Source organism: Myzus persicae, unplaced genomic scaffold (assembly GCF_001856785.1).
Source record: "Myzus persicae strain clone G006 unplaced genomic scaffold, MPER_G0061.0, whole genome shotgun sequence".
NCBI lineage: Eukaryota > Metazoa > Arthropoda > Insecta > Hemiptera > Aphididae > Myzus > Myzus persicae.
In genome coordinates, this window is record NW_019100980.1 from 374,081 (window position 1) to 385,548 (window position 11,468).

Here is an 11,468-nt window from a genome sequence, read left to right on the forward strand (position 1 = left end):
AACGCACCGTGGGAACCGGCGAGTTCGCCTTGAAATCGGTTCCTCCGCCCCGCCGCGCCGTTCGGTCGGTCGGTCGGTCGGTCATGCACTCATGCTACGGCGGGCTGGATGATGGTCTGGCGGGCGGGCGGGCGGGACGGAGGGCGTCCGTCCGCGGAGAGTCGCGGCATCGACGCCTATATATATATATATACATATTATATGTCTAAAACTACGCTCGCGCACACGTACACGCGTATAATATCACACACACACACACACAGACACGTGTATATATATTATGTATATTCGTAAAATATTGTACAGCGCCACTGCCGATTTAGGCATGAATGGTTTACAAGCGGCGGCGGCGCAACCGGAGCGACTACGCTATGATATATATACATATTATGTGTACATAGAACACGATAATAGTAATAGCAATAGCAATAGCAATTGAAATAGTACAGTACGGTCGCGAGAGAGCGCAACAGCGGCGGCGGCGGCGGCGGCGGTGGTGGTGGTATGAGCTGTGCTGCCCCGTCGTCGTCGTCGTCGTCGTCACCGCCGCCGCCGCCACAAGTGTGGAATGTTCCCACGGATCCCATTGGTCCGGGCCCGCTCGGCCGCCGCGGTCCCTCTTTATTTCGTTTTACGTTTGATTTTTTTTTCCTTTACCCATTTTATTTTCCCCCTTGCGCCGCCCGATATCACACGCACGCACACACTCATACACGTACACGTTCACGTTCACGTTCACGTTCGCGTACACGCACACACGCACCCGTCGGCGCGAGCGGTTTTTGCGCGCGCCGCCGCGGATCACGTTTTTCCACCGCCAAACAGGGTCGTCATCGGGCACTCGCCACTCAGTCGTCCGCGGTCGCCGCCCGCGTGTACTCGTGTGCAGTTCTCGTCGTCGTCCCGGCGTACCCGAATCCCGAACACTTCGCGCCCATCGCACGTCACAAATCGCGTCGTCCCGGGAAGGGTAACAGATGAGCGCCGCACAACAACAATAATTATAATAGTTTAATATATTATTGTAAATACTGTCGACTCAAATTTTCGAAAAAAAAATTAAAAATTAGTCAATTTTAAAAGAGACTCATCCCTATCGCGCACAGCAGCTTACGCCGCTCCGCACTAGTCGTCAGTTGTCTGCAGCACGCGCTTCTAGCGGGTCGTGTGCTCTCACGTGCTCGCCCGCCACCGTCCGGTCGAAAACTTTGTTATCATCGGCCAGTGGATTTCGACACCCGAGTCCCAAACCAACTGCACCATCTTTCGCCCCAAAAAACCAAACTTCACGCCGGGTTGCCACAGCCGCTACTCGGGTTCTTCTTCCTATTCTGGACACCGGCCAAAAGACTCAGGTAATTCAAAGTAATATACCCGTTAATATTTTTGTTTATGATACTATTAATGTATACAAAGACTTCAACGGTCAAGCCAAAACCTTCGAACGAGTTGACGTGTAAAAGCTCATTTTCATTCTAAAGGACAGTTGTAATTAGGTATCACATTATTCATGCCCATATAATAAAGGTGGAGGTATATACTGGATAACCAGATTTTAGAATTATTAACAGGTTCAAATATAACAAAATTCCAAATTTATATACTGACGAAATTAATTAAGTTCATATGTTTTAGTTATTATTTTTTTTTGTTTTTACCCATACAATAATTTTGAACTTTTTTCAAATACTAACTGAACTTAATGTTGAAAGTTCATTGTGTTTAAAAGTTCATATCAAGTTCATTAAGGTCCAATAGGAAAATGGAATTAAAAATATAATATGCATGAAATACCTACTAAATAGGTCGATACGACATTTTGCCCATTCGCTATAGACACTTGTATAGGTACGTAGCTTGTAAAGAATAAAAATGTACTACTAATTAAAATGAGTTAACTAGAATAAGTTTTTTTTGTACGTCATTTTTAACTAATATTACTTTACATAATAGAAGGATATGATCATTCTAACACATATACTTATTTTACCTACTATATTATATTTTATTAGAATCAAGAAGGATCAAAATGAACAAGTTCATAAACTTTAAGGCTAAACCCTATCACATTTGCAAACATAAATGTATAGTGCGCCAAAACTATAGTCTATATGAGTCTAATAGGTACCTATGATTGTGTCCTGTACAAGATTTGAATACCCACTATTCCGCAACCGATTAAATTTGGGACATTTTGGGTTATGATTTAAGTACCAATGTGTTTTTAAATATATATTATATTATATTATTTATTGAGTACTTAATCGTGTTGCCCAATTTTAATACTGTAACTGTGTTGTTGTTATTCGTTTTTTTAAATTACCTATAAGAAAAAAAAACATAGGGTAATAGCTAGTGAGGGCGTGCGCAAATATTGTTATTAGTTACTACCCATATTTATCATATACCTAGGTACCTGACGACGCGACGGGGGTCTAAATGTTTAATATATATAAAATATAGTAAATACGTATGTATACTTTGATTATTACAGCCATTATGTAGTATACAATGACACATATATGATACACGCGTAAACTACGGTATACACTACACACGTTATATAACTACGGTTGTTTTTAATGACAGCCGATCACGTATAGGTACCAATTTTAATGATTTTTTATACTTTTGAACAATTTTTAAAATTCTTTACGATCTTCGTTACCTTTAATATTTTAAAACTGTACAGTAATATAGTCTTAATACAAGACTCGGTTATTCTCGTGATATAATACAGGTACCCATGGATACTTTTTCTAACACAAACGCTTAAAATACCTGTATTTGTATAAACTTAAAAGTAAAAACTATACACGAGTGCTCTGTCTGAAGATAATCACTGCTGCAGACTGAAACTATATTGTTAAAACTAATGAAACGAAAGTTTTGATTAAATTATTAATCACAATGTTCAAACAGATTACCTATACCGTATAATTACTGTATATAATATTGTTTAATAATCGTTAACGCATAAGTATTAATAAAATACCTGGTGTAAAGAGGTGTCATCATTTAATATACTTTTTAAATAATGCAGACACATTTTTATTTATTGCCTACTTACCATGCATTCAATGTCATCGATTTAACTTAGAGGAAACATTTATGCGTAATTTAGTACATTGTACATATTATGTATATAGGTACCTAATAGAGTTAAGGTACACTAGCTGTGACCATGCTATATTGTTTTTAAATTTGGAGTCACATGTTTCATAAGAGAAATAAGTATAGGTATAATTTATATAGGATTATCAAAACATAGAATACATAATCATTAATAAACATTGCAAACGTTCATCATACAATTTGTATTAATAATAAGACTGTGCATAAAATGTATATGTAATTGATGATAACACATTCCTAACTAGGCGTAAAGTTAAATGAAAACATAAAATAAAATTCTTATTTACACGTTGTTTAGTATTATACACACATATTTTATAGTTTTGAAAGCTTTAGTTCGTCAAATTTTATAATAAAAGCTCAACATTTTTAAAAATTCCATCTATACGTTAAAGTGCTTCAAGTGTTTAAATTATAATAATATTTTCTTTAAAGGTAATTTTATTTAGACCACACCATCCACACCGGTAATCGGTATACGTCTTAACATTACGTGTTTATGAATATTAAATATTATTATAATCTTATAATATAATAGATATAGGTATATAAATGTTTTGATATGCATTGTTGAAATATTTATATAATTTTAAATACAATCTATCTTTAGATATTGTTATTCAATTATCTATACTGTATTGAACATCTAAATGAATATAAATGACTGATTTTATGGTTTAGTAATATATATTGTATAGGATGTACAGATTATACGGTACTCTTAAACCTGAGAATTAAAAACTGTTAATTAATTATCACATGCAGTATGAATTTATAGGAGAATACTATACCTATACTTAAGTTCAATATATCTTCTTGTGGTTATTTCTTGTGGTTCTTGAGAAAAGTTGTATCTCAAAAAGTCTAGTCTTACTTGGTATGTTTGTTTTTTTTTTAAAATCTTATGTCTTATTATATAAATACATGAAGTAAAATAAATATGTATTATAATTTATGAGTGATTAAAGAGATTAAAAATTAGGTGCATAAGCATATCAGTAAAAATCATGTTATCATCAAAAATAAAATATCACACGTATATACTATATATACCACTCATCATACTTTTGTAAAGAAATGTTGTATTAAAGTTGTTGATCGCAATTAAAAATTTAAAACAAAGTTATTAGTTGATTTTAATGACATATATAAATCAGTAGGTTATAGTCTCCAATAGTAAAATATTTTCGTCTAAAATCTATTGACCCAAAAATAGTGAACTAAATTTGTTTGCTGATATATGTAACTATAAAATTTGTCACTTGATTGACAATAAGCCACACAATTAATAACATAAACAATCAAGATGTTTTATTATTTTTTTTTTTTGTATGCACATATTATTTATTTGTATTTTTATTAACAAAATTCATTTTTTACAATAAATTAATATAGTTATATACTTATATGATTTATGCTTGTTATCAAATATCAGTCAAAAAAAGTGTGTCTTAATAGACTTAATATGTAAACATTGAATCAAATATTTGGAATAGTTTTATTAATTTGGCCCAATCGTTTGAATGAAAAGTCAATGTAATTAGACTGATACAAATTGTAGGAGACTATAATCGCTTATTGTAAATAAATGGTTTTTTTTTTATTTTCTTCCTCCCATATTTATAAAATAAACTTACATAAAGGTACCTAGTAGTATAAAAAGATAATAATCGTAAAAAAAGATATTGACATATTAAAATGTATGTATTTGACATTTAGTTTAAATAAAATATTATCTAAATTATATTATTATTTAACTACCACCTACAATTTTATAGCTTATGTTACTTGGGTACTTGAATCTGGATATGTAAGTACCTATGCTATTAAAATTAACCTTTGACAACTTTAAACATACTCTCAAAATATCTAGCTTAAATAATGTTTAGGTGTAAACAATACCTTTTATAGTTAATATTAATTTAAATGTATTTTGGTAGACACGTTAAACAAACAACAATGGTGAAATAATTCATTACTTTTTAAATACCTCTACAATCTACATACAAACTGTGACACATTTTTTTTTAAATTTAAAAATGGATACATTTTAAATATTATTTCATTCGAAATTTAACTTGAGGCAATAGAAATAATATCCCAGTAATATCCCATCATTAAAGTATAAACATATACTTTGAGTTATCATAGCTTTTGCTAATAGCTAATTTAAAAAAAAAACATATACTTGTGAATTATAGTAGTATCATAAGTTATGATATTTACCTACTACATGTTGACTAAAGAGACTTGGCAATATCATAAAATATTTATACTAAATTACTGAAAATGATCATAGCAAAAAAAAAATAATTGTAAGAAATACTACTTGATAACAGTAGAATCTTATGTTTTTTTATAAAATTTAATGATTTAACTTTGTCATTAAAATTTATATAATACACATTTATAATTCAAAAAGTACCTATAGTAAAGTGCATCAATAATGTACTTAAATTAAAATATTATTGTAATAAAGAATTGTTTATAACATAATTTTTGTAATAGTTAAATTCCCAGCTGTGGAAATATAGGATAATCTATTGTTTTTGTTTTCATCGTCCATATTATAATATGTACGTTATATAATATTATACTGAGTCTTTTACTGCAGTATAATAGCATAATATATTATATAAATTATTGTGGGGTCCATTTTTGTGCACTTAAAAGGAGATTATCCCTTCAAGTTCATGTAGGGTGTCCAATATATTAATTGAATATTCTACCCTCCCTATCACATGTTATTATACACATTGTGCACCGCACTTAATACTATTTCCATACCGTACATATTGTATTGAATACCCCTATTGTGAAGGGAGTCTGTAGTCTATAGCGAGTAGGCAGGGAATATGAAAAATATCGATTGAGTTGTTCGATAACATTAATTCGAATCATCAAAATTCATTGGACCACCGTGCACAGTTATCACTATTCAGAAACTCGGGGGAGGGTGTTAGATTAGAAATTAGTCAAAGGTTTTTTGCGTTTTAACAAAAGTTCAATAAAAGTTTGAAACATTAATATTTATTAAGAACATTATAGGATAGCATTGATTTGTCCTCTATCGGATATTTTTGAAAATAAAAACATTCATAACAATGCAAAAAAAAATTAAAACAATATTAGGTATTAAATGCATACTTATGCTTAACAATATGGTTTTAATTAATACATTAAAATATTCCAAGCCGTAATTATTTTACATTTACAAATAAAATGTGTAATTCAGTAATCATCATTATCAATAAACAGTAGATACTAATATTGTATTGTGCAGAACCTAATCATATATATTAAAGTTTTTTGATTTGTATTAAAATGTAATTTAGTTATGAAGTGGCACGTCATTTAAGTGAAAATATAAATTAAATTACTAAAATAAATGAAAATATTTAATAAATTATTATTTTACACTCACAAAAAGAAAAAAATTACATTACATAACTATAATAATTATGATATATGTATTCTAATGATATACTTAATAGTTAATTCTTATGTTATAATTTCTATTTTATTTTTAAAGTAGTTAAAACACGTGCACAAACATACAAGTTTAAAGTTATTCTGTTTCAATATTTGCGTTTTAACATTTACGTTCGTCGATCACTATCTGCGTAAAGTAACACGAGTAGCAGATCCTGAAGATTACTACAGATGCACGTGCTTTTGAATAACTAGTTCAGACCGCGAGGGTAGACGATAAAGCTATTGTTTTTTCTATAGGTTATTCCTATAGTGTATCGTTATTTGCCTGTTAACACGTATTTTTTGAATAACAGAACTTCTTCATAAATGTCACATAAATACATTGATCCGAAAATAAACACAGACGCGCCCTATGGAAAAGCCATTCCTTAAATGTTCCTCAGTTTGGGAGAATTGCAAAAAATTATGAATAATATTGATATATTATTTTTCATACATTGTATTAATAACTATTGTAGAGCAATGAACATTAAAAAATAAAATCTTGTGTAAGATACTTTATTATTATCTGAATTAATATTATTGTTTTAAATTTATTTTGTTCTTACTAATAAAATGTATTAATTTATAATATTTCTAAAAAAATACTATACTACTAGGTATTTGATAATACCAACTGTAATTTGGTAGAACAATATTTTTATTGTTGAAGGTTTGTATAGCCAATAGCTATATAGGTGTGCATTATTTTATTTTATACAACTTTTGCTTTTAAAAAAACTTTTAAAACTTTCCTACTCTTTGAATTATACAGGTTAAATTTCTTTAAAAAAAAATTATAAGACCTGTATGTGTTTAATTTAAAAAGTCGTATTGAATTTTTTTTGACTCACTTTTAAATATGTATTTCTTGTGTTTTTATTAGATTTATGGGAACTTGGACGCTAAAATCAGAGAAAGATGGTGATGCGGATGATGGGGAAGTGGTAGGCTCTCTAAGCTGTTATAACTCCGTGGAACTTCTTGGAGTGCCAGCAAGGATGCCTCATCATTATGGTCCCGAAGCTCCCATGCAGTTTCGACCAGAACAACGTCTAACTAGAGATGCAATGGAGAGGTACCTACGAGATCGCAATGATTTAGTGTTGGTTATTCTCCACGCTAAAGTAGCTCAGAAATCGTACGGTAATGAAAAACGATTTTTTTGTCCACCTCCTTGCATATACTTGTTTGGTGATGGCTGGAGACTTCGGCAAGAACAAATGTTGAGAGAAGGAGTGTCTGAAGCTAATTCACAGATGAGCGCATTCATTGGTATTGGAAGCACTGACCAAGAGTTACAGCCTCTTGACCTTAACAACGGAAAGCAATATTGTGCTGCTAAAACGTTATTCATTTCAGATTCGGACAAACGAAAACATTTCATGTTGATGGTTAGAATGTTTTATAATATTGGTTATGATATTGGTACATTCCATAGTAAACGAATAAAAGTTATATCAAAACCATCAAAGAAAAAACAATCGTTAAAAAATGCCGATTTATGTATCGCAAGTGGAACAAAAGTGGCATTATTCAATAGGTTAAGATCCCAAACAGTCAGTACACGATACTTGCACGTGGAAAAGGGTAACTTTCATGCCAGCTCGACGCAGTGGGGGGCATTTACTATCCACTTGTTAGATGATGACGAAAGTGAGAGTGAAGAATTCAATGTTAGGGATGGATATGTTCATTATGGCAGTACTATCAAGTTAGTTTGTAGTGTCACTGGTATGGCATTGCCTCGACTTATAATAAGGAAAGTCGATAAACAGATGGCTCTTCTGGAAGCTGACGACCCTGTGTCACAACTGCATAAATGTGCGTTTTACATGAAAGATACAGAGCATATGTATTTATGTCTATCTCAAGAGCGTATAATTCAGTTTCAAGCAACACCCTGTCCTAAGGAACCCAATAAAGAAATGATTAACGATGGTGCCTGTTGGACGATTATAAGCACGGACAAGGCCGAGTATCAGTTTTACGAAGGCATGGGTCCCGTGAACTCGCCAATAACACCTGTTCCAGTTGTTCACAGTTTGAACTTGAACGGTGGTGGTGATGTGGCAATGTTAGAATTGACTGGAGAAAATTTCACACCTCACCTACAAGTATGGTTTGGTGATGTTGAATCCGAAACTATGTATCGCTGCCAGGAGAGTATGTTGGCTGTTGTACCAGATATATCCTCATTTAGGGGTGATTGGCTGTGGGTCAGACAGCCAACCCAAGTACCAGTATCTCTAGTGAGAAACGATGGTATAATTTATGCCACAGGGCTGACATTTACTTACACTCCAGAATCTGGACCCAGGAATCATATCCAACCCACAGACGACATTATGCGAGCTCCACATCCTCATAATAGGTTACAGCCAGCCATAAACGACGTTCCGTGGAACCAACATTCCAATATTAAAGATTATCAATAATGATGTGTATTGATTTGGACCAAAGAAAAGAACTATTGTGGAGTATTGTTATGAATTTAAAAAATGAAAGAAAATGTATAGCAAACTATTTATACATTTTCTGTGCATTTTATATACGGTACGGATAAATAATAATTAATAAACACACTACCTAATGATGGATACTTTTTAGTCGCACATAATTGTTCATACATTGGTTCCTTTTAATTATTTTCTACGATTATTTTTGTAAAAGATTTTTTTCCGTCCATTTGATTGGTTAAACAAATGAATATTTCTTACCAAAGTCTAAAGATCGTAATTATTGTTGGCATGAAATTGGACGCTACACCTGTCCTGTTATTACATGATTGTGCAATGTCATTAAGTTACGTTTTGGGGGAACGTTACTGCATATCTTATAGGTAGTTAAAATTATACATTTATAAATTAGTATGTGGAGCTCATACAATATATGGAATTTCAAAAGTGAATCAATTACGATGCAATATTTATCCCAGTCTTAGCTCCCGTTACGAACAGTTTTGATTTTAATGACTAACTGTAATTATATATAAGCTTCTCACGAAATTACTAGTTACTGACATAAATTAGTCTTGTCTACAAATCAACAAGACTCAAGAGTAAGAACAAGTTTGATCATTAAATGAAGTTGTTAACAACTTGAAATTTTAAGTCAAACAAATGTTCCAAAATATATAATTATAAAACGATTAATACAATAAATTAAAATGACTTTCGTATCCAAAAATTAAAGAGAGAAAAATTAATTATTTTGCTTTTGAAATTCATGACCCTTTCAGTTCACAGTATTTTTAAATGTAGATTTTAAGTATAGAAAAGCAAATTGCATATTCTAAGGTGCTTAATATATATTATATAAAAACAATATCATTGTACAATGGTCAATGATATTTTGTTTCCAAATCTGATTTTGTAGTTTTGGTTTATATTGAAACAAAATATTTTTTTTTTTAAGTAGAGCATTTTTTTTTTTATCATTATGGTTATTATTGTAGTCAATATTATGCGTGATAGATATGGTTGTATTATAGTTTAAAAAAGGTAATATTATGAAATCTGTTCACTGTGAATCTATGTTATTATATTAATCATTATTAGCCTGTGGTCAAAAAAACAAAAATCTTAATTTTAACACCCAACGAAATCTCTGAATGATTCGTTTATTTTCTTGGACATCACGTGGTACCTACTACCTATATTTCCTACCTACTATAACATTTTGTACCCAAATGTTTTATTTTATTTTTTATTTTAATTTTATTACTACGTATATATATATGATATGTATTATGTATGTACTAATAATTTTTTCTGTACCTGTACTTGACTGATTTTATAAACAAAACGTAGTGTTTTTTATTTTTACTTTGACCTGTTGTAGTTAAAACTTGGTTGATTTTAATTACTAGTTTTGCCGCCATTCATGCCAAACACTTGATGATTATAATTTATTACTGTATAATTATATTTTATATAGTGTAACTATAAGACAGTAATGCCAAAGAAAAATTAGTTTGTAATGGTTGTGATCGATATTTTAGAGCATTTATTTTGTTATTCTTGTATAGCTTTCTTCCGTAGATATTTTCATGAGAAATCTGTCGTTTATAAAAATATATTATATTATTTAATATTGTATTTCATTTCTTCGGTGGGTATATTTTGTTTGTGATTTATTAGGGCTGTTAAATATGTATTTATCTATTTTCTCACTCATCTAGTTGTATGTTAACGAATAAACAACCACAGATGTAAAATATAATTTTTATTAGTTTTGAAAATGTATTAAATTGTATATACATGTAGGTAGTATTAATTGTTTTCGGTGTTATAACTCATAATATTTATTGCAATATTTCATTGTGTTTTACTGTATTAAAGATCTATAATTCACTGAACTGTGCGTAAAAAACATAAATAAGTTACCTACTTATTTATTACAATATCTGTACTAAAAAAACTAAACTAAATGTTGGAGAATGTTTTGTGAACGAATTTAGATGCATATTTTGTAATAGTTATGTTAAAAATAATTTTGTAAACAATATAATGTTATCAGCTCTAATAAATAATTATGATTTTATTTTTAATGAAAAATACTTATTGCCCTTATAATTACCTATAAATTATTATTCAATAATGCGTGTATTACAAAACGTTTTAGTATTCTATGTATAGAATATATATATTATATAGGTACTTGTATAGGTAATATACACGTATATTCGTATAATATATATTTATGAATAAAAACTTAAAACGTATTTATCTATGAAAATGTTTGTCAGTTGCGTACTTTATTGCTTTACAGTATGACATTTTCAAGTTTTTCCTAATTGATTCTTACAAAAAAAAATTAATAATAAAACAACAAGAGGCCAATATTATATAATAATA

The 11,468-nt window shown here is 30.6% G+C and overlaps 1 protein-coding gene across 1 annotated transcript; it reads left to right on the top strand.

The window, feature by feature from the left end:
* Positions 1-595: 595 nt before the first annotated feature.
* Positions 596-11,154, top strand: LOC111027122 (suppressor of hairless protein-like). The gene is made up of 2 exons (XM_022305341.1): positions 596-1,355; positions 7,496-11,154. Exon 2 carries the CDS (start codon positions 7,500-7,502, stop codon positions 9,045-9,047), a length of 1,548 nt encoding a protein of 515 aa, XP_022161033.1. The 5' UTR covers positions 596-1,355; positions 7,496-7,499; the 3' UTR covers positions 9,048-11,154.
* The last annotated feature ends 314 nt before the right edge of the window (positions 11,155-11,468 follow it).